The 25,322-nt window shown below is 40.4% G+C and overlaps 1 protein-coding gene across 6 annotated transcripts in view; it reads right to left on the bottom strand.

Moving 5' to 3' along the window:
- Positions 1-25,322, bottom strand: part of PFKFB1 (6-phosphofructo-2-kinase/fructose-2,6-biphosphatase 1) — an 88,800-nt gene that overhangs the window by 7,015 nt on the left and 56,463 nt on the right. For 3 of the 6 annotated variants that reach the window (XM_081042942.1, XM_081042941.1, XM_081042940.1), the window contains 5 exons: positions 21,474-21,578; positions 8,297-8,426; positions 5,630-5,692; positions 4,535-4,599; positions 3,877-4,187 (listed from right to left, as the gene is read on the bottom strand). In XM_081042942.1, the coding sequence (XP_080899068.1) occupies positions 4,128-4,187; positions 4,535-4,599; positions 5,630-5,692; positions 8,297-8,426; positions 21,474-21,578 (423 nt within the window). In that variant the 3' untranslated portion in view covers positions 3,877-4,127. Of the gene's footprint in view, positions 1-3,833; positions 4,188-4,534; positions 4,600-5,629; positions 5,693-8,296; positions 8,427-21,473; positions 21,579-25,322 lie in introns of those variants that run through there. The other 3 variants (XM_081042937.1, XM_081042938.1, XM_081042939.1) reach the window with 2 other exon arrangements.

The following is a 25,322-nucleotide window of genomic DNA, read 5'->3' as shown; positions in this document are numbered from 1 at the left end:
AACAATGAAGAACTGGAAAATCTAAACAGACCGATCACCAGTAACGAAATTGAGAATCAGTCATCCAAAACCTTCTCAAAAGCAAAAGTCCAGGACTAGGTGGCTTCACTACTGGATTCTACGAAACCTTCAAAGAGGATCTAATTCATATCCTGCTGAAACTCTTCCAAAATTTGGAGAAGAGACAGTACTCCGTAACTCATTTTATGAGGCCAACATTACCCTGATACCAAAACCTGGTAAGGACAACACAAAAAAAGAAAAGTACAGACCAATATCTCTGATGAATACAGATGCAAATATCCTAAACAAAATTCTAGCAAATTGAATACAACAATGCATTAAAAAGATTATTCTTCAGGACCAAGTGGGGTGTATCCCCGGGGCACAAGGATGGTTCAACATTCACAAATCCATTAATGTGATACATCACATAAACAAAATAAAGGACAAAAATCATATGATTGTTTCAATTGATGCAGAAAAAGTATTTGACAAGATACAACATCCATTTATGAATTAAACACTTAATAAAATAGGTATATTTTAAAATAGGCTTTTTTTAATTAAATTTATTGGGGTGAAAATTGTTAGTAAATTTACATAGATTTCAGGTGCACAATTCTGTATTACATCGTCTATAAATCCCATTGTGTGTTCACCACCCAGAGTCAGTTCTCCTTCCATCACCATATATTTGATCCCCTTTACCCTCATCACCCACTCCCCACCCCCTTACCCTCTGTAAAATAGGCTTTATTATAAAATAAAAAGCCTATTTATTAAAATAGACTTTATTATAAAATCATAATAAAAGCCATATATGATAAGCCCTCAGCTAATGTCATAATTAATGGTGAAAAACTGAACCCCTTTGCTCTGCGTTCAGAAACACGACAGGGTTGTTCCTTATGACCTCTGGTTTTCAACACAGTGTTGGAAGTCCTTGCCAGAGCGATCAGCCAAGAGAAAGAAATAAAAGGCATCCAAATTGGGAATGAAACAGTTAAATTATAATTCTTTGCAGATGACATGATGCTATATATAGAAAACCTTAAAGACTCCACCAGAAAGCTATTAGAAACAATCAACGAATACAGTAAAGTTACTGGCTACAAAATCAACGTTCAAAAGTCCATTGCATTCCTATATACTAACAATGAAATCTCAGAAAAAGAAATAGAAAAATAATTCCTTTTGCAATTGCAGCAAAAAGAATAAAATACCTAGGAGTAAACTTAACCAAGGATGTGAAGGACCTATATGCTCAAAACTATAAGACATTTTTGAAAGAAATTGAAGAATACACAAAGAAATGGAAAGACATTCCGTACTCATGGATTGGAAGAAACAACATAGTTAAAATGGCCATATTACCCAAAGCAATATGCAGATTTAATGCAATCCCCATCAACATCACAATGGCATTTTTTAAAGAAATAGAACAAAAAATCATCAGATTTGTTTGGAACCACAAAAGACCCAAATAGCCAAAGCAATCTTAAGAAAAAAGAATAATACTGGAGGTATCACACTCCCTGACTTTAGCTTGTACTACAGGGCTACATAATCAAAACTGCATGGTATTGGCAGAAAAACAGACACTTAGACTAATGGAATAGAATCGAGAACCCAGAAATAAAGTCACATAAATATTGACAGATAATTTTTGACAAAGAATCTAAAGACATACAATGGAGGAAAGACAGCCTCTTCAATAAGTGGTGCTGGCAGAATTGGATAGCCACGTGTAAAAGAATGAAACTGTACTGCTATCTGTCACCATTCACCAAAATTAATTGAAAATGGATCAAAGACTTAAGCATAATACCTGACACAATAAACTGCATAGAAGAAAACATAGGTACTAAACTTATGGACCTTGGGTTCAAAGAGCATTTTATGAATTTGACTCCAAAGGCAATGGAAGTAAAAGCTAAAATAAACGAATGGGACTATATGAACTTAAAAACTTCTGTACAGCAGAAGAAACCATCGACAAAATAAAGAGGGAAGCAACTGAATGGGAGAAGGTGTTTGCAAACAGTGCCTCCGATAAGGGTCTAATATCCAAAATATACAAGGAACTCAATCAACTCAACAACAAAAAAACAAAGAACCCAATTGAAAAATGGGCAGAGGACCTGAAGAGACAGTTCTCCAAAGAGGACATACAAATGACAAATAGACATATGAAAAAATGCTCAACATCACTAATCATCAGAGAAATGCAAATAAAAACCACAATGAGATATCACTTCACCCCAGTCAGAATGGCTTTCATCAACAAGACAAATACTAACAAGCCTTGGAGAGGCTGTGGAGAAAAAGGAACCCTCATACACTGTTGGTGGGAATGCAGACTGGTGCAGCCGTTATGGAAGGCGGTGTGGAGGTTCCTCAGAAAATTACAAATAGAATTACCATATAAACCAGCAATCCCTCTCCTGGGTATCTACCAAAAAAATCTGATAACATTTTATACATAAAGTCACGTGTGATCCAATGTTAATCGCAGCTTGTTTACGGTGGCCAAGACATGGAAACAACCAAAATGTTCTTCGATAGATTAATGGATAAAGAAATTGTGGTATATATACACAACGGAATCCTATTTGGCAGTAAGAAAAGATGATATAGGAACATTTGTGACAACATGGATGGATCTTGAGAGTATAATGCTAAGCAAAATAAGTCAGACAGAAAAAGCAGAGAACCCTATGATTTCACTGATATGTGGTATATAAACCAAAAATAACAAAAGAACAAGACAAACAAATGAGAAACAGAAACTCATAGACACACAATAGTTTAGTGGTTACCAGAGTGTAAGGGGGGTGGGGGAAGGGAGATGAGGGTAAGGGGAATCAAATATTTGGTGATTGAAGGAGAAGTGATTCTGGGTGGTGAACACACAATGGGATTTATAGATGATGTATTACAGAATTGTACACCTGAAATCTATGTAATTTTACTAACAATTGTCACCCCAATAAATTAAAAAAAAGAAAAAAAGGAAAAGGACTGGACATAGATAAGGAATAGTCAGGTATTGACTGAAGTAGCTCATCGCTGGGAAAGTGGGATAGGATAGAGTACCAGAAAAAAGAGCTTGCTCCTGACTTTGAACAGGATTTAAGGGTGGATATAGAGTAGATAAATGTAGATTTCCTCCAAGCAGTGGTCAGAAACCCTGTAGTAGATTGCAACAAAAAAGAAGGCAATGTGGATTATTAATGGTTTGGGTCTTGCTGGTGGTTGTGATAGAAGGACAAAGGAACAAAGGCAGAGAATGTATGAGTCTGTCTTTTCAGCACTGGGTTCCTGGTAACTGCCCAGAAATACTACGTGCATGCATACTGTGTGGGAGGTACACTGCTAGGTATCCTGTGGATGACACAGAAAGTTGTAAGGAGAATGGGTCAGTGATAAGATAGTGGGATGCTTGTATTTAAGAAGTCTCAGTAGGGAGAAGTCTAAATGATGCCAACATCCATGGAGCGGGTGATCAGTGAAATTGATAGGGCCAGGAGACTTGGAGGCCAAGGTATTATTTGGATTATTTATATGGACAGTGATATCACTCATGATGGCAGCAAGAGATGGTGAAGAGAGGAGCACTGTGGTCCAAGTACAGCTTCTTCTCGGAGTATAGGGATGATGGTGTCATGCCCCAGCTATACTGCCCACTAAAGAACAAGGCCCATAGGCAGTCACAGACAACTATCTCCTTCCTCACTTTTAGAGGTACTACCCCAAAACCCTTCCTTTCAGAAAACGCTCACCCAAGCCACTCCCCACAGCAACAGAGCACTTCACAGGGTCAGGATCTTGATCCTGTGGGAGAAGCCTCACAATGACCTACTCTCCCCCTTTACAGGCAATAAAAGAAGTTTTTATTGATAAGTGAATAAAAATTAAGAAAAATAGTTTCATCCAGAGCTAGACAGCTCCTTGGTTTTAGCTAGAAGTCAAGACCTGCTTTGGAGCTGCTGAGGACTTCTTCACTGGAAGCAGAGCTTTCCCAGTGAGGCCAAGTTTTCTTAGGGTAGGAGAAGAGCAAGGATAGCTGTTCTTAAAGGTGGAAGACAGTGAGGAAAGAGGCAGTTTGACCTTCTGGGAAGGACTCAGTAGTGTGCAGGGACGGTGTCCAGGGCTTCCTCAGGTTCTCGGGTGATGTCCACATTCTGAGAGGAGATAGCCCAGGATTGATATAAAGAAGACAGCAGGTGGAGCCCCAGCCCCTCCCCTGTCTGTTGTCTTCACTGCCAGGCTCCCCTCCTTCAGCCAGGCCTGGATCCTGACCTTTTCTCAGGCAAGCCTGGGGGAATCTCAGCCAGAGGCCTTTTGGCAGGGGTTGCTCTAGCCCCACCTCTCTGTGGTGCCTCCAACGCTGTGGTTCCAGTATTCCTGGGTGCTGGTTATTCTACGTGATGGTGTGAAACACCCAAACTCTGAGACACTGGCGTGGCTTTTCCTTAGGGACAGGTGCTTTTGCCATGTGCCAGCTTGGGTCATGGAGTCCCTCACCTACCTCAGGCTTCTCCCGGTGTGTGTTCACAGCCTCCACGTTCAGGAAGATGGACTCCACTTTGCAGCCTCAAAAAGAACAACCCGTCCATCCATAAACCCCCCAGGAAAGCACAGGTCTTCCCTAAGATGTCATTCCCTTCCCCACCCATCACCACCCACACCCTCAGCGCCATGCTGTGTGCAGTTGTGACTGCACTGTACTGAGGGGAATTTAGACCAGCTCAGATATGTGTGGAGGAAAAGAGGCCTAAGAAGCAGCCAATGGGATGACCTCCCAGCTCTTCTTCTAATAGTCTCAGCATTCTCTGAGCCTCACTTGTTCAACTGTCAATGGGAAGGAGATAAAAGGAGATGATCTCTGTGTTCTCACTCAACTCTTGTGGACAGCAATATAATCTATATAATAATGATGGAGCTCTGTAGATCCTTAGAGCTGTGTCAGATGGTGAAATGCTGGAAGAGTCCTGGGCCACTGCCTTGGCGCCATCAGTCCCAGGTAATATTTATTTAGAGGACAATGGTGTGGAAGGTCACAAGGGAGTTCTGGGGAGCCTGAAGAAGGAGGAGGATGGTGTCATTGGGGCCTGGGGCTGGCAGAGGAAGCCCAATGTCTGTGAAAACTCCCTTAGTTCCATCCCTGTGGACGGCACTCTACTCCGGGCTTCAGTACACCGTCTGCCATGTTCACACCCCAGAAGAGATTTGAGTCTGTCTCTTCCCTGCTCATAAACATTTCACAGCTAATTAATGCCCAAGAGTCTAAACTGCCCAGGCTGGTCTTTGACATTTTTCTTTAATCTGGCCCCTATGTATACTTATTCTGGTCCCCTTTGTGGACCCTCCCCTCTTTCTACAGTTTGCTGCTCTATGCACAGTGCTTTGGTAGAGACAGAGAAAGTTGGGGCCAGGCCCTAGTTTAGAGTCCATCCTAGTCCTTGCCCTTCTCATCTTGTTACCACCAGTCCTGCTTCCACCACTAAAGCTAACTACCTAACCCAGAAACCTCTCCCAGGACTCTGCTGGGCAAATAGTAGACACTAGAGGCATGCTCATGGCCTCTGTGTGTCTTTCCCCAGATGAAGATGGGGGCTCTCACCGTAAGCCACAGGTGTGAGTTTGAGCACAGTGTGCAAAGGGCACTTGAGGTATGGCAGCTCATCTGGAAAGGAGGAGAAAGCAGCTGTCAGAGGTAGGGTGCTGGGGAGGTCATGAAGTCCCCAGGCCTGCGGGTTTACAGCACTCTCCCCTGTCCATACCTCTTCGCCAGGGAGGGCCTCCCCAGGATCCCACTCCCTCGACCCTGCAGGGGGCAGTGCTGAGAACAGGGTGGTCAGAGAGGAAGAGAGCAGAGAGGAGGCAGGAGGGCCCTAGGGAATGCAGACAGACTGTGGGTCCCCCAGGAGGGTCGGGCTGGCCACCTGGGAGGTGGCCTACCTCCTCACTCACAGTGCAACCATGACGCCAAGGCAGGCCTTCCTCCCGCCGCTGCTTCGGGCCTTCCACAGGCTCCCCCACCACACAGGCCCACGGTACACCTCAGCAAGTGTTTTCTGACACCCTGCTGAGCGCCAGGGCCCTTGGTTGGGGTATGCACACACTTGGGCAGCCCCCACAGCTCTCTCCCCACCTGGGCCTGCACCTTCTGACTCCTCTCACTCTTGTTGATAGACGAGCTTTCCTCGATTCACTTGTTTCCAGTTATTGACCATTATGCATTAAGTTTTCTGAATATTCACTTACCATTTCTTGTATGGGCCTAGGTTTTATTTACCAGATGGCCTTGAGGGGAGGGGATGATCAGGTCCCTTCCAGGGATGAGGAAAGTGAGGCTCTGAGAGGGAAGACACTCGCCCTAAGGCACACAGCTAGGAAATGGCGGCACTGGGCCTTGAACCCAGAACGCTCTGAGTTCAAATGTGTGCTCTGCCCACTGCAGTCTGTTGCCACCACCTTCGAGGGGCTCACAGGATCCTGGGGGCAACACCCCCACTTCTCACCACTCTCTGATGACATCTACCCTCCTGCCCACCGAGGCTGCCCATACTGCTCCCCATCTCCCTTCACTGAGCTAGAACCCCAGGGGCTTCCCATCCCTGAGGTTCATCCTAGTCTTTAAGGGGCCTGCCAGTGCCCTCCAAGCCCCCTGAGATATCCATTTTGGTGATTTCCTGGGCTTCCATCCTGATCTTCCTCATCTTTGTCACCATCATTGTCAGGCCCTGGGCCTGGCACTTTGGTGCACTATCTTCTTCCAACCTCGCTGATACTCTATGGGGGGTTACTGTTCTCCCTGGTACTCATGACTAAGGAGACTCAGAGAAGGGAACCCACTTGTCTGAGGTCTCTGACCCAGCTCTGCCACCGCCTCCACAAATGACCTTGGCCCCACCTTTTCTCTCTCTGGACTTTAGAGTTCCCATCTCTCAGGCACAGGATTGGACTGGGTGTACTCTGAGGGTGCCCCAGCTCTGAGATCTGCATTCTTAATTGCATCATCTCACTGGGCCTCAGTTTCCTCACCTGAGTAATGGGGGTAGGAGCCTGTCCCCAGCCCTGCCTGGCCTAGCTCCCAGCTGTGGGCAGCTGGTGTGACCTGTGCACAAAAGCAGGTAGGAAATAGGTAAAGCAGTGTGCAAACAGGACGTGCACGTGCTGCCCACACCCTCCATGTGTGTCTGAGAGGGCAGGGCACCTGGAATGCATCTGGGATCGATGTCCCTCCCTTCCCCCTGAGCCCTGTGACCTTGGGCCAGTCAGTTCACCTCTCAGAGCCTCCATTTCCCCACCGGCACAGTCGGGTCACAGTGCCCGCCTTACAGCACCGAGCAGTGGAGATGTGGACGGTGTCAGAAACCTAGCAACACAAGGACCCCCTTTCCAACCCTTGTCACTTTTTTCCAAAGAGGAGATGGAGGACCCGGCAGAGGAGATGACTTGTCCAATGTCAAGTTCTCAAGTGCCCCGGGTTTCAATCCTGCATGACTCCATCTTACAAGTGCCTTTGATTTTGAAACTAGCAAGGTAGAAATGATACAAATCTGCAGGACATTGCAAACTTCAAATACGACTTTGCACTGTCCTCACACACCCTCACAGTATTCTGCAGATGCCGTCACTTCGGCATCCACGTCAGAGATGGACTCTCACACCCGAAGGCGACACAACCGTCCCTTGCCAGGCCACCTGCCGTAGTTAGCAATTAAGTATATGTAGTCAGTGTATAAATATAATTAAAATGTCTGGATATTTTTTTAAAGAAATAATCATTTGAAAAAATTAAAATGAAAACATCACTATCTTGAGGAAATCATCTCTACAGCAAAGACAGAAACCTGTAATAAGGATCATGAGGCCACAAAAGGTCCATTACCACCTGATGAGAGCATGCTTCAGAGAAATACTGTCTCAGCATTTCCAGGTTGAGGCAGACTGTTAAGGTTGGCTTTGAAAATGTTAGCTCAGAATGATAGTAATACTAATAATAGCATCTAACACATATATAGCCCATGTTATGTGGCATATGTTGATTTCTTTAAACTTCATTATTCTCCCCACGTTACAGATAAAGAAACTGAAGCCAAAGAGGTTAAAGTAACTTGCCAAAGCTAGCACAAGACAGAGCAAGAACTTGAGATAAGGCTCTTTGTTCTAGATACCGTACTCTTAACTGCTAAGATGTAAACCACCAATTGCTGGTGTCAGGTTCTCAAACATGTGATTTTTTTCCAGCTCCCCTTACCAGGAACAGAGAGAAGAGTGGTACCTGAGCTCTTATCCAGGAAGTAGGCCAGGAGGCACCGCATGACAGCCTGGTGGCAGATCACCAGTACATTTTCCTGCCGTTCTAGCTCCATTATAACTGGCTCCAGACGCTGAACCAGATCCTCATAGGACTGAAAATAAGAGAAATACTTGGGTAAGAAAGAGAGATGAGGTACATTTGCAGAGGACCTCTAGACTAAGAATCAGGAAAACTTGGTTGTGGTGTCAGTTAATTGTTGACCCAGCATCATGACCTTGGGCAACTCACTTTCTTTTTAGGGTCTTAGTTTCTCATCTATGAAATGGGAAGGCAATCAATATATTTGATTAGATATTAATGATAATAAAAAAACTTCCCACTACAAAAATTCCTAGAAAAGTGAGATAAAAGGAATGCCTGCACTGCTGATCTTTCAAGAAAATAAAGGACACATTTTAAATACAAGGATCCAAAATGAAGAAAAACTTGGAAAAAAGAGTGATAAGTGAATGTAGAAGCCACAACTGCCCTGGGGGAATTTGCCTTTCATGTTATCCAAGAGACTTGAGTTTTTAAAACCTTGTAGATACAGGAGACAAAGGCTTAGGTGTGCACAAGGTAGGGAGTTGGGACTGAAATTCTCAAATAAACCTGAGACCCTCAAAGAGCTACATCCTCAGTAAAGTGTAAACTAGAAAAAAATGTGTATATAGGCAAAGGGAAACAATAAGAACATGTATCTATCTTTGCTTGACTCTTAGTAGAGAAAAATTATGAAATGCCTCTTATAAGAATGTATAACCATAAGTCTACCCTCAGGCGGGTTAATGGTTCAGAATTACACTATCCATGTGTTTCAGAAAATGCTAAGCTGTGAGTTTAATAAAAAGTGATTTCAAATTGTTAACACCTAGGAGTATCTGGAAGAAGCAAATGGAAATTTTCTCTGGATTCCCTCAACTCAGACTGCATCGGATTCCCACAGATAAATTTTTGCCAAACTAAAGCTCATATAACACATGAGGGAAATAAGGTATCATGGGTGAAAATAAGCAGAAACAACAAAAGGAGAGACTTAAAAACTATGATAAAGAATCCAAAATATAAAACAAGCATACTTGACATTTTAAAAGAAATAAACGATGGAATAAAAAAAGTAAAGAAGAAACAAGATGCTACCAAATATATGATGTAGATTTGAAAAGTATCTAAATAGAATTTCTAGAAACAAAAAGTATATTCATTTTAGCTGTTACAATTCCATTGACTCTATTCCTTATGCTGTACTCCACATCTTGTGAATATATATATATGTATATATATACATATATATATATATATATATATGTATATATATATATAATTATAGTTGACATTCAATATTATTCAGCTTCAGCTTCAGGTGTACAGCACAGTGGTCAGGCAGAGGGGTAGTAGATTTGGGGAGGAAGGTTATCACTTTGTGAAGGATGTAAATGTCTAACTATTAGATTATGTTGTACACCTGAAACTAATAAAATAAGTATATTCATTAAAATTGAAAACTCAATAGCTGAAGTAAACAGCAGTTTAGATAAAACTTAAGAAATAGGGATTTGTAAGATCATGAAGACACGTTGCGAAGGTGGCCATCGGCAAGCCAAGGAGAGAGGCCTCAGAGAAACTAAACCTGTTGCCACTTGATTTTGGACTTCCAGCCTCCAGAACTGTGAGAAATAAATTTCTGATGTTAAAAAAAAAAAAAAGAAATAGGGATTTGGAAGATAGAACTGAAATAATTACTCAAAATGCAGAAAAGAAATTCAAGACAAGAAGAATAAGTTAGGAGACATAAAGGATAGAGACAAAACTAACATAAATCTAATTGTATTTACATAAGAAGATAATAGAGATAATGTGACAGAGGAATAGTTAAAGATATAATGTCTAATAGTTTTCTAAAATTGATGAAGAATACCAATCCTCAAATTCAGGAGTCCAACTAACCCCAAGCAAGATAAAAGAAAAGAAATTAATATTTAGACATATCAGAATGGAACTTAAAAGCAATAAGATACAAAGATCTTAAAAACAGCCAGCAAGAAAAGAAATATCAATTAGACTTATGGGAGATTTCTTAGCCACACTAGAAGTCAGAAGACAGTGGGGGGTAATCTCTTCAAAATGCTGACAGAAAACAACCATCAACTTAGAGTTTTATACCCAAAGTATCATCTAGGACTGAGCCCCCCTCCCCCAAGATATTTTTAAACAAAAAAAAAGGTGAGCTTACTACCAACAGATCCTCCCTAAAGAAATTTCTAAAGGAAGATGGAAATTGAACCCAGAAGGAAAACTTGAGATGCGAGGAGAAAAATTGATCAAAGGAATTGGTAAACATGTGGTTAAATCTAAATAAACACTGATTATACAATAAGTTTAATAATAACAGTAAGAATTCATTTGGGGATTAAGACACAAGGTTGGACTAAAATATGAAGCAATAATAAACGTGTAAGATGGAGAGGGAGTGGCCAAAATTTTTTAAGTTCCTATTTTGATTTACAAGGAAGGTGGAAATGCAGATCTTAGATTTTGTTAATCATGCATATTAAAATGTTAAGAAAAACCTAAAAGAATAGAAACAGATTACATAACTCAAATATAGATGTAAAAACTACCAATTCTGAAGAAGGGAGGAAAAAGAGAAAAACATAAACTAAACATAGAGAGCTCAAAACAAGAGAATAGAAATAAGCTGAAATAAATCAGCAATTACAATAAAAGTTAATGTACCAAACCCACCATTTGAAAAACATATTTTCAGTTTGTATTAAAAATATCAAAAGCCAACTATATACTGTTTATAACAGATACAAAATAAAAATACAAAGAGAAGTTGAAAGTAAATGAGTAAATATGAACTGGGCAAATAGTAACCAGAAGAAATCTTATATAGCTATATTAATATTAAATAAAATACACTTTTGGGCAAAATGCATTATTAAGGAAAAAAAGCTTTGCTCACTATGTAATAATAAAATGTACAATTCACTAAGAAGAAATAATTGCTTTAAATTTCTATGCCTCTAATAACATAGCCTCAAAATATATAAAGGAAAATGAAGGCAAACTCAGACAGACTTTATAACATCATTACTGAGGATGAAGATAAAAATGTGAAAATGTTTTGTAACACAGGGTATCTATTGTTTTACCTTCCTTGATGTCCAGCTTTTCTGATAACTGTTTCCAGGAATTTGTATCAGAAGTGGAGTATCACTAATAAATACTCTAAAATGTAGAAATAGCTAAATGGAGGCTCATTGAAAGCAATGAGGATTCACCTCCTATGGGAATAGGAAACTGATGATCTGGTTCATATGGTTCAAAGGAAGTTGGTTAAACTATTAGCCATTGTCCCTCAGACTCCAACCCCCTGCCCAGACAGGCTGGCGCTATAGGCAATGTGACAACGAAACGTCATAAAATTAGAGTATGATGAACTATTTCAAGGGCTTTTAATGAAAGGATACTAGAGGCAAGGTGTAGGATAAAGTGAGTGCTCCTGAAAGCAGAGAGGAAACAAAGCAGATAAATATGTAGGTTTTAAAGAAGAGGAAGCAGGATATCCGGTCAAGATGGCAGAATAGGTAAACACTGTGCTAGCCTCCTCTCAGGACCACATCAAAATTGCAACTAAACTACAGAATAACCATCGTTCAGAATCACCTGAAGTCTAGCTGAACAGAAGTCCTACAACTAAGGACATACAGAGGAAGCCACCTCAAGACTGGTAGGAGGAGTGTAGATGAGGAAAGGACTGGTCCCACCCTCAGGTGTGGCAGTCAAAAATTGGTAGTGATGCCTCAGCTGCAGAGATTCCCCCGGAGGAGTGAGGAACCCAGCCCCACACCAGGCTCCCCAGCCCAATGCTCCAGTGCTGGGAAAAGAAGTCCTCAACTTCTGGCTGTGAAAACCAGCGGAGATTGTGGCTGAGTGAGATGGAGGCTGCTGGAATCACAGGTGTTCCTCTTAAAAGGCCTGCACACAAACTCATTTGCTGGTGGACTCACCTGCTGTGAGCTTCAGTGCTGGGGAAGCAGCTTGAAAGCTGCGAGGGACACACAGGGAGGAACTTAATTGTCTAATTTCAGGGCGATGACTGGAGGGGCAGATTTCTCCCAAACAGGAGTGCTGGCAGAAGCCATTATTTCCTTGTTGAGCTCTGCCACCTCCTGGCATGTAGATGTAGGGGGCACCATATCTGAGATTCCATCAACCTGGCTCACACTGTTCACCCCACCCTGGTGATTCCCTGAGGCCCCACTCCACTCAACATGCAGACCCACCCAAGCCACTTCCAGAGGCATTTCCTTACCAATGACCTGTCTTGGCTCATGCTGCAGACTTTCTTAAAATCTCTCACAGGGCCACAAAACCCAACCAAGCAGCATGTGGCCTCTGCATGCCCATACCACTTGCTCAGTACCCCAAGCCTAGAACTAGTGGCACCTGACCACAATTCAAGGTTGGCCTCTCCCAGTCACCTGCAAGCCAAGTGCAGGTGGCTGCCAACTGCGGGTTCCTCTGTGACTCATATCAGGTGGCCCCAGGCAGGGCACAAGCTGAGGCTAAACTTGGCCTGTGAAGAGGACTCTCCCAGGAGGCCCTGGGGCTGGCACACCTGTGGGCTGGCCTCAGACACAGCTGTAGCACCACCGAGCTGCATCTGCAAGGGACTCACCCAAAGGGCAGACTGGGAAGGCAGCAGAACCCTGCTAAAGTGAATACTGCTTCATAGGGTCAGCTCGTGCACAACAGCTCCTCCACTGTAGTCACAGCCAGTCCTCACAATCAATCAGCCTGAGACTCAATCCCTCCCTTTGACATGCAAACAGCAACCAAGGCTCAACTACAACAGGAGGGCACACACAAATCACACAAGGGACATACCTGGAGCACCATGCTCAGGTGACCAAGGAGACTGGGCCACTGGGCCCCATTCGACACCAACTACATAAGGCCACTCTACCAAAGCCAGGAGACATAGCAGCTCTACCTAATACATACAAACAAACACAGGGAGGCAGCCAAAATGGGGAGACAAAGAAAAATGTTCCAAATGAAAGAACAGAACAAAGCTCCAGAAAAACAAACAAACAAATAAAAAAAAAAAAAACTAAACGCAATAAACACAAGCAATCTGCCAAATGCAGAGTTCAAAACACTGGTTATAAGGATGCTCAATGAACTTAGGGGAAGAGTAGATAAACTTGGTGAGAACTTCAACAGAGAAATAGGAAACATAAATATGCAGATAGAAAATATAAAAAAGAGATGACATAATAGAAATGGCAGCTTAAGGAGAGCCTCTTGAAAACTCCCCTAGAATTTACAACAAATTGAACAACTATAATTCCACAAAGAACTCCCTGCACAGCAGACAGGCAAGACAAAGAGATGCACAACTGAAATCATCTAAATGTAGACAAATTGGGCATGTGGGGGAAGTGGGAAGTACGAAGTACGGAGATGCTGTCCACGGGGGCGCAGGACACAAACCAAGCTCGGAGTTCCCTGTATTCTGGAGCTACTGCAGTCATGGATGAGGAACGAATTTGGACTGCTAATGTTTCCCTATGGCCCACAGTCCTGCCTGAGGAATCAGCATATAATACAGCTGAACCCAACTCTCACGGGAGAGACCTCGGAGTAAAGACCAAGGGAAGAAGGGTGAAAATGGAGGTTTGTGCACTCACTGCAAAGCAGAGTAAAGAAGGTTTAGGCACAGAGCCTAGCAGACCCCTCCCACCCTCCTAGAGCTCGCCCCATCCACCACGTACCCACTGCTAGATAGGGAAAGGTAACAGTGTCAGATCAAAAGAACAGAATATTTGCAGTTCTGAGAACTGCGGCTGACCCGTAGCCACAGACTCACAGCCCAACTAGTTTTGGTGAATGGCAGGGAGCCCTTGGTGCAGGACAGGTTGGGCTGGTGGTCGGCACTATTGCTCACAGCCACCTCTCACAACCCACCCCACACCCACACCCACCTATCTGGGAGGATGCCTGCAGGGGTACAGAGCCACTGAAACACACAGGCCCTGAATCTGGTACAGGGAGAGCTTCAAAACTTCAGAAGCTTTACACATCCCCCAATGGAGGCAGTGCCCTGAGACCCAGGCATCCTACTCACAGAAGAGAAGCACACCTTCCAGGAAATCCCCCCATTGTGTGAGAAGCTGAAACAGTGTAGAGAAAATATAACACTACAGTGTAAGAGAGAATTGAAGGCTGCAGTTGGAAAGAAAATAAAGCATTCTACCAACACCTAATGGAAAGCAAAAATCTCTTCCTACAAACTGTTGTAGAACCCACTCCTGTAGATGCCTAGGAAGAGAAATAATAATTCACTACTTAACATGAATAACCAAGGTAACAAGACAGCTTGGAAAGAAAATGAAAGGTCTCCAGAAAATGAACTTAAAGACATGGAAATATGTGACTTAAATGACAGAGAATTCAAGATTGCAGTTCTGAAGAAACTCAATGAGATGCAAGAAAACACAGACAGACGGCTTAAAGAACTCAGAAACACAATCAAAGAACAAGATGAACAGTTTACCAAAGAGATTGAAATTTTAAAAAAGAACTAAATAGTATTTCTGAAGATTAAGAATTTAAGAAAAGAAATGAAGAATGAAATAGCCAGCTTAGGTAATAGAGCTGACCAGATGGCAGAAAGAATCAGTGACATTGAAGATAGAAATCTGGAAATGACTCAGATTGAAGAAGAGAGAGACTTGAGACTTAAAAGGAATGAAATAACTCTACAAAAACATTCTAACTCCATCAGAAAGAACAATATAAGAATAATGGGGCCCGCCCGGTGGCTCAGGCGGTTGGAGCTCCGTGCTCCTAACTCCGAAGGCTGCCAGTTCGATTCCCACATGGGCCAGTGGGCTCTCAACCACAAGGCTGTTGGTTCAACTCCTCGAGTCCCACAAGGGATGGTCGGCTCAGCCCCCTGCAACTAAGATTGAACACGGCACCTTGAGCTGAGCTGTCTCCTGGATGGCTTAGTTGGTTGGAGCGCAGGCTCTCAACCACAAGGTTACTAGTTTGATTCCTTGAATCCCGCAAGGGATGGTGGGCTGCGCCCCCTGAAACTAGCAAGGGCAACTGGACCTGGAGCTGACTGAGCTGCACCCTTCACAACTAAGACTGAAAGGACAACAACTTGATTTGGAAAAAAGAAAATTACTGGAAGTACACACTGTTCCCCAATAAAGTAAACAAACAAACAAAAAAAGAATAATGGCCATACAAGAAGGATAAAGAAACAGAGAATATATTCAAAAAAATAGTCGACGAGAACTTCCCGAACATGTGGAAAGAAGTGGATTCTCGAATCCAAGAAGTGAATGGAACACCTAATTACTTCAACCTCAACAAGCCTTCTCCAAGGAACATTGTATTGGAGCTGTCAAATATTACCAACAAGGAAGAATCCTCAAGGCAGCCAGGGAAAAGAAGATGGTAACTTACAAAGGAAAGCCCATTAGGTTATCATAAGATTTTTCAGCAGAAACTCTACAAGCCAGGACAGAGTGGACTCAAATATTCAAACTATTGAAAGAGAGAAATTATGATCCAAGAATAATATATCCAGCAAAGATATCTTTTAGATATGAAGGAGGAATAAAGACCTTTCCAGACATACAGAAGCTGAGGGAATGTTTTAACACATGACCTGCATTACAAGAAATACTGAAGGAGGCTATTCGATCACCATCAACAGGGACAATTTGTGACAAACACACACACACACACACACACACACATAAAAGGAGAGAGAATAAAGGTCTGAACTGGTACAAGGCAATGGAGAAAGTAAGCATGGTGAAGAAAATGGAATACTCTAAATATGAAATTTTCTTTTATATAAACTTAATGGTAACCACTCAAAAAAAAATCCAGAACCCAAATATATAACATAAAAAAAGAATAAACTGAGGGGAAAATCATAGAATACCATCACACTGAATAATAGATAGCAACAAAAAGGCAAAGAAACAGTGGAGACAACGTCCTACCAGAAAACCAAAGATAGAATGATAGGAAATTCTCATATATCAACAATCATCCTAAATGTAAATGGACTGATCTCACCAATAAAAAGGCACCGAGTAGCAGATTAGATCAAAACACTAAACCCAACAGTATGCTGCCTCCAAGAGACACATCTCAGCTACAAAGCAAATGATATTCAGAGAAAAGCAGGTGTTCCCATACTGATATTAGATTAAACAGACTTCAGGATAAAAAACGCAATAAGAGACAGAGATGGATATTTCATAATGATAAAGGGGACTATACAACAAGAAGACATAACAGTCATCATTTATGCCCCCAAACAAAGAGCACCAAATATACTAAGCAACTACTAACAGAACTAAAAGGAGAAACTGACCAAATACATCATTGACAGCTATGGATAGATTGTCCAAACAGAAAACAAATAAAGAAGTAGCAGCCCAAAATGACATTAGATGAAATGGACACAATTGACATTTATAGAGCACTTTATCCTAGAACATCAGACTATACATTCTTTTCTAGTATACATGGAAATTCTCAAGGATAGACTATGTATTGGGACATAAAACTAGCTTCAGCAAATTTAAGAAGATTGGAATCATACCAAGCATATTCTCTGATCACAAGGCTTTGAAATTGAATATCAACTGCAAAAAAAAAAAAAAAAAGAAAAAAGAAAGCAGGAAAACCCACAAATATGTGGAGATTAAACAACATACTTTTAAAGAACAACTGGGTCAAAAAAGGAATAAGAGGAGAGATCAAAAGATACATAGAAACAAATAAGAATGAAAACACATCTTACCAAAATTTGGGGGATGCAGCAAAAGCAGTTTTAAGAGGGAAATTTATATCATTACAGGCCTATCTCAAGAAAGAAGAAAAATCCCATATAAATTACCTCATGTCACACCTTAAAGAACTAGAAAATGAAGAAAAAATGAAACCCAAGGTTAGCAGAAGAAAGGAAATAATAAAAAAAATCCTAAACTAAACATAAGAGAGCTCAAAAGAAGAGAATAGAAATAAGCTGAAATAAATCAGTAATTACAATAAAAGTTAATGTACCAAACTTACCATTCAAAAAACATATTTTTAGTTTGTATTAAAAATAACAAAAGCCAACTATATACTGATTATAACAGATACAAAATAAAAATACAAAGAGAAGTTGTCTCTTCTTCATTCCTAATTTGGATGCCTTCTATTTCTTTCTCTTGCTTGATTGCTCTGGCTAGGACTTCCAATACTATGTTGAAAAGCACAGGTATTAGGGGACAGCCCTGTCATGTTCCTGAACATAGAGCAAAGGGCTTCAGTTTTTCACCATTAATTAAGATATTAGCTGATGGTTTGTCATAGATGGCCTTTAATATGTTAAGATATTTTCCATCTATACATATTTTATTAAGTACTTTAATCATAAATGGGTGTTGTATCTTCTCAAAGACTTTTTCTGCATCTATTGATATAGTCATATAATTTTTGGAGAAGTTAAATTGTCACTTTTTGTAGATGACATGATGCTATATATAGAAAACCCTAAAGATTCCACTGAAAAAGCTATTAGAAACAATCAACGAATATAGTAAAGTTGCCAGCTACAAAATCAACATACAAAAGTCCATTGCAGTCGGAGGGATAGTGGATGGGGGGGTGGGGGAGGGGGGTCCACAGTGTGAGAGATATAAATGATGAACGTCTAAGTAGTACCTTGTCTTGTGCACCTGAAACTAATAAAAAAAAAAGTCCACTGCATTCCTATATACTAACAATGAAATCAAAGAAAAAGAAATGAAAAAAAAATTCCTTTGCAATTGCAACAAAGAGAATAAAATACCTAGGAATAAACTTAACCAAGGATGTGAAAAATTTATATACTGAAAACTATAAGTCATTTTTAAAAGAAATTGAAGAAGACACGAAGAATTGGAAAGACATTCCGTGTTCATGGATTGGAAGAATCAACATACTTAAAATGGCCATATTACCCAAAGCAATATACAGATTTAATGCAATCCCCATCAAAATCCCAATGGCAGTTTTTAAAGAAATAGAACAAAACATCATCCAATTTGCATGGAACCTCAAAAGCCCGAACAGTCAAAGAAATCCTACAAAGAAAGAACAATGCTGCAGGTGTCATAATCCCTGACTTCAGATTCTACTACAGAGCAACAATAATCAAAATGGTATGATATTGGCAGAAAAACAGACACATAGACCAATAGAATAGAATTGAAAACACAGAAATAAACCCACATAAATATGGACAGACAATTTTTGACAAAGAAATCAAAAACATACAATGGAGAAAACACAGCCTTTTCAAAAATGATGAATTGGAAAGCCACATGCAAAAGAATGAAACCAGACTGCTATCTGTCACCAAGCACTAAAATTAAATCAAAATGTATCAAAAACCTAAACATAAGACCTGAAACAATAAACTGCATAGAAGAAAACATAGGTATTAAACTTAGGAATCTTGAGTTCTAAGAGCATTTTATGAATTTGACTCCAAAAGCAAGGGACGTAAAAGCTAAAATAAATAAATGGGACTATATCAAGCTAAAAAGCTTCTGCACATCAAAAGAAACCATCAAGAAAATAAAGAGGCAACCAATTGAAAGGGAGAATATTTTTGCAAACAGTGCCTCCGATAAGGGGCTAATATCCAAAATACTGTGTTTCCCCGAAAATAAGACCGGGTCTTATATTAATTTTTGCTCCAAAAGACACATTAGGGCTTATGTTCAGGGGATGTCATTCTGAAAAATCATGCTAGGGCTTATTTTCCAGTTAAGTCTTATTTGGGGGGAAACACGGCATTTAAGGAACTCATTCAACTCAACAACAAAAAGACAAATAATCCAGTTAAAAAATGGGCAGAGGACATGAACAGAAACTTCTTCCAAGAAGACACGTAAACGGCCAACAAATATATGAAAAAATGTTCAATTGCACTAGCTATTAGGGAAATGCAAATCAAAACCACAGTGAGATATCACCTCACACCTGTTAGAATGGCTATCATCAAGACAAATAATAACAAGTGTTGGAGAGGCTGTGGAGAAAAAGGAACCCTAATACACTGTTGGTGGGAATGTAAATTGGTACAGCTGCTGTGGAAAACAGTATGGAGGTTCCTGAAAAAATTAAGAATAGAGTTACCATATGACCCAGCAATCCCTCTCCTGGGTATCTACCCAAAAAATCTGAAAACATTTATCCGTAAAGATATACTATGTGCTCCAATGTTCAGTGCAGCATTATGTATGGTGGCCAAGATGTGGAAACAACCAAAGTCTCCTTCAATAATTGACTGGATAAAGAAGACATGGTACATATATACTGTGCGACACTACTCAGCCATAAGAAAAAATGAAATAGTACCATTTGTGACAACATGAATGGATCTTGACATCATCATGCTAAGGGAAATAAGTCAGACAGAAGAAGTGAAGAACCACATGACTTCACTCACATGTGGGATATAAAACTGAAAGCAACAAAGGAACAAGACAAAGAAACAAAAACTCATAGACACAGACAACAGTTTAGTGGGTACCAGAAAGTAAGGAGAAAGGGGGTAATAGAAAAGGAAAAAGGGGCTCAAATATATGGTGCTGAAAAGAGAACTGACTCTGGGTGGTGAACACATAATGCAATATATAGATGATGTATTAGAGAAATGTACACTTGAAACCTATATAATTTTACTAACCAATGTCACCCCAATAAATTTAATAAAAATTAAAAAAATAAATAACAAAATTGCAATAACTACATATGTATCAATAAATACTTTTAATGGATTAAATGCTCCAATCAAAATTTTAATCCATTTACATTTAAAGTAATTGTTGATAGACTAATTGGGGAGATCACTGCATAAATTATACAAATGTCTAACCACTATGCTGTATTCCTTGAATCTAATATAACATAATATTGAATGTCACCTGTAACTGAAAAATATATATATAAAAAGATAAATAAAGTAAGAATCCATTGTCCTATAGAAAAAAAATATAGGGTGTCTGAATGTATAAGAAAACAAGATCCTTACATATGTTCTTATAAGAGACTCACTTCAGGTCAAAAGACACACACATAGTGAAAGTAAAGGGATGGAAAAGATCTTTCTTGAAAATGGAAACGAAAACAAAAAACTGGGGTAGCAATACTTATACGTGACAAAATAGACTTTAAATCAAAGGCTCTAACAACAGACAAAGAAGGACCCAGTAATACCACTTCTGGATGTTTATTGGAAGAAATGCAAAACACTACTTTAAAGGGACATGTGCATCCGTATGTTCATTGGATAATTTTTTACAATGGCCAAGATACGGAGACAATCTGGGTGTCCATCAATGGGTGAATGGATAAAGAAGAGGTGGTGCATATATAATAGAATATTAGTCAGCCATAAATAATGAAATATTGCCATCTGCAACAACATAGATGGACCCAGAGAGTATTTTGCTGAGTGGAGTATGTTAGACAGAGAAAGACAGATGCAATATTGTATTGCTTGTATGTGGAATCTAAAGAACAATATAAACAAACAAACAAAACAGAAACAAACTCATAGATACAGAGAACATTTTGATGGTTGCCATCTGGGGGTGGGTTGGGGAGGTTGAAAACGGGGAAGGTTTTAAGAAGTGTAAATTGATAGTTACAAAATAGTCATGGGGGTGTAAAGTATAGCATAAGGAATATAGTCAATAATATTGTAATAACTATATATGGTGTCCGGGGGGTACTAGATTTATCAGGGTGATCACTTCATAATTATATAAATATATAATCACTATGTGGTACACCTAAAACTAATATAATATTGTATTGAAACTAATTGAAAAATATATTACTGTAATTTACTGTAATTTAAAAATAAAACAATTATTTTTAAAAAGGAATCTGTTGCCTATAGCCAAAAATCTGGGACAGGCAAGTTAATCATGTGCCTCTTGGGATGGCAATTGCTGCAAAAAAATGTGCTTTATCCTGTTTCTAAAGCTATCTAGGAAACTATGGAATCCTGGCAGTTTGGATGGAGATACTGGAAAGGAGTTCTAGGAATCAGTCCGCACTTCAAACCTACCTCTCCCTTGGGATATCGGTAGCGATATTTATCTTGGTCCCGTAGTGCAAATTCTTCAGGGTAGTGTTCCTGGATTTCTTCATAGGTCATCTCCTCACAGACACCCTGAGGAAAGTTATTTGGTGACAAAAGTATGCACAAGGGAAATCCACACAGCCTTTACCATAGTTTTGAGACCAATTATTGTAGAACAGCAGCATCTGCATTTCTGTGAACACAGCTCTAGGTTTGTGCCTGTTGTCTGAGTGTGTGTGTGTGTGTGTGTGTGTGTGTGTGTACAAGGTGTGTGGCTGTAGAGATGTGAGAGTGAGTGCATGCGTATAAGTGTGTTCAGGATGCTTGTAAGATGGGTATCTGTGGTGTCTCTATGATTATCCCAAGAGGTTTGTAGGTATACATTGTATTAATACTTATATATGTATTTTTATGAATATATGGGCTGAAGGATTTTGTGATTGTGTTTGCATGTGTGTGCAGCATGTTTATGATGTGTATCTGTGGTATGTTTAGGGACTTATGTTTTGTGTTTGTGTGTTTGTCTTATAATATGTAGGGTGCTTGTGTGGGTATGTGTGTGTACAGGGTGTCTCAGCATCTGAGAATGTGCCTCCGTGGGTGTTTCTGTAGTCTGTCTTTCCATGTGTGTCTCTGTGCCTGTGGCATGTGTGTATGTGAGTGTTTATGTCCCTGATTATGTCTCTGGTGTATGTGTTTGAATATCTGTGTGCCTGTTTCGGGTCTGTGTGAATTTGTGGCAATCTGCTTGAGGCTATGTGTCTGTAATGTGTATGTGTCCATGGTATGCCTCTGTGTCCATGTGATAGAGATATATGCAAAGACTGCTTGTGTGTCTATGGTGATTGTGATTGTGTCCATATGTAGTTTTAGGTGTATCTGTAAGTGTGTATGTATATGTGTGTATAGTGTGGATGTGATCGGTAGATGTGTCTGAGAGGGAGCCTGTGTCTGACTAGTGGGTCCACTTGTCTATGAAGTACATAGATTGTGGTGGGTGTCTGTGACTGTGTATGTAAATGCACATGTGTGTGCACATCCACAGCAGAGTTATCTCGTCTCTCATCCCTCCTGCCTCTACCTCAGCTCCAGGACCTCTGGTAGATAAGAAACAGGTATCCACTGACATTTCAGAAGACAAGAATTAGTGAATTCTAATGGTTTCAGAGTGGGTCTGCGGGAGATACACTCTTGTCACCCAAAGAAGGAATTGGGAACTCAGAGACTGTTCCTCAGGAGTACATGAGAACTCCAAATCCACTGAGAAAGCCACAGAAGTGAGGTGGCTGCTGGTGAGGGAAGGAAGTGATGTTGGGTTTATAAGGTTTCCTTCTGGTTGTGTGGATTCCAATTAGATCTTCCTGTAGGGGAAGCAGCTGGCTCTGGTTCTTGTCTTTTGAGCCATCTACCAGGTTTGCCTTACAGGTGAGGTTCACTTCTGCCCCAGCCCACAAATAGCTCTGCATTGTCAAATTTCTCTAATTGACACTGCCCATGGGAGAAAGTGCACTGTACTGGATACACAAGCTCCTTCGACTTTCTATTCTGAGGCATGCTGGGAACTTGTCCCCTGTGGAAATGGTCACTGACTCCTTATTGATTTAAGGCAAATTGTCTAACCTCTCTGAATTTTATTTTCCTCCTCTGCAAAATGAGGAGAATTACAACTACCCCACAAATGTGTTTTGAATATTAGAGATAATACCTTGTTTATGGGAAAATAAGACCTAGACGGGCAATCAGCTCTAATGCATCTTTTGGAGCAAAAATTAATATAAGACCCGGTCTTATTATACTATAAGACTATACTATACTGTAAAATTATACTATACTATACTATATTATACTATATATTGTATATACTATATATATACTATATATATTATATTATACTACACTATAAAAACTATAAGACCGGGTCTTATATAATATAATATTAATTTTATAGTACAGTATAGTCTTATAGTATAATAAGACCGGATTTTATATTAATTTTTGCTCCAAAAGATGCATTAGAGCTGATTGTCCAGCTAGGTCTTATTTTCGAGGAAACATGGTATATGTCAAAAAAAGTCTAGTACAGGATGTACAAGTCACATTTTAAAGACTCAGTCAATGGAACTAATTATTAATATATTATTGACCATGGAAAACAAACCAAAAACTTAGGCACCATTTTAATTTCTTGTTTCTTCCTCACCTATCCTCTCATAATCGATTGCTGAGATTCTACCTCCTAAATTTCTCTCAACTTCATTCCTTTTTCCTCCCTCTTAGTCCCCACTGCTATAACCTTAGCAGTTCCTCATATGCAATACCCTCTTTATTTATGCTGAACTCATTGCCTGACATAGTACCATTCCTGATCCTCTCTACCTTGCTCACTATTAACCCTCCAGGTTAACACTGGCATCCCTTTCTTCCTCCAGGCAGATCCAGGCTGGGTCAGGTATCCTGCCCTGACATCTGTGCACCCACAGTCTAGCCTATCACACATGCTGTTTTGTATTCCTTGTTTATTCCTTTGTCTACCCTATTTAGCCTGAAAACTCAGTGAAGACAGGAGCCAATTTCTGTCTCCAGCACCACCCCAGTGGTGAAACTAAGTAAGTATCCAATAAATGTTTATATCATGTATGTGCCAGATACAAACCATAACTGAACTCTGATGATGAAGAGTTTACATATTTACTTGCATGTATTTTATAGCAAATATATGTGACGTGTGGAACAATGCTGTATATCCCTAAGTATGTGTGTCTCTGTACATCTATAGTTAAGGACATATATATGTATGTATACACACACATACTTTTCTGTATTTATAGAAGTATATCTAGTAGGCAAGCACATTAACTTACCTACATGCAAGTTATCTACACCTGTGATGAAGCTTTTATTTTGAGATCTAACAATCATAACCTGTGTGCTGCTACCTGATGTCAGAGTATCTATAGTGCAGGTGAGACATTGGAGAGGAAACAATGTCTCCTCAAATAGCTCATGGGAAAACTTGACCCTGAAGAGAGATTGCCACGTCATGAGTGTCAGAGGAAATATTCCCCAACTCCTTCTTCATTCCATTTTCAATGCCACTATTGTGGTCTATCGTATCCTCATCTCTTGCCTGGACTAATGCAGCCATCTCCATACTGGTCTACATGCTCATTCTGGCCCTCCTCCTACCTAGTCTTCAAACATGGCCAGAATGGTCTTTTGTTAAAAAAAAAAGAAATGTGAATCACATTCAAGCCACTCCTCCTTGACTTAGACCACATCAATGGCTTCCCATTTTTAGGGCAGAATCCAAATTCCTCAACATGATATAAAGTCCTATGAGCTGCCTTCCTTTCCAACCTAATCTCCAGACCTCACAATCACTGTTCCAGCCTCTCTGCTATTCTTTCCGTAGTTCTCTGAACACGCCATTCCCTTTTTTCACCTCTAGGCCTTCACATAAGCTGCTCCCTGTCCCTGAAATTTAATTTACTCCCTCACTCCCAGTCCATTTTGCCTGCCTCTTGTCTCATCTCTAGCTTTGTCTAGGAAGCTTTCCTTGCAAATCTCCCACCACCAAATCTTGTCAGAAGCACCTTTACCTTCTGAGCCTCCATTGGCCCCTGTACTTCCCCTCTCACAATCCTTTGTCATATAAGATGCAATGTCTTATTTAATGTCTGCTTTTGGGCTCCATGAGGGCTTATCTGTTCTGGCCTTCACTGTATCCCCAACACACAGAATAGTATCTGGCACATGACTGGTTTTCGAGAAATATTTGTTGAATTAATTAGATTACCAGCAGGAGCCAGAACAGAGGCAATCCAGGATTTAAGC

The sequence above is a fragment of the Rhinolophus hipposideros genome (assembly GCF_964194185.1).
Source record: "Rhinolophus hipposideros genome assembly, chromosome: X".
NCBI classification, from domain to species: Eukaryota; Metazoa; Chordata; class Mammalia; order Chiroptera; family Rhinolophidae; genus Rhinolophus; species Rhinolophus hipposideros.
Note: the sequence above shows the minus strand (reverse complement) of the source record. Positions and strands in the feature narration are given on the sequence as shown.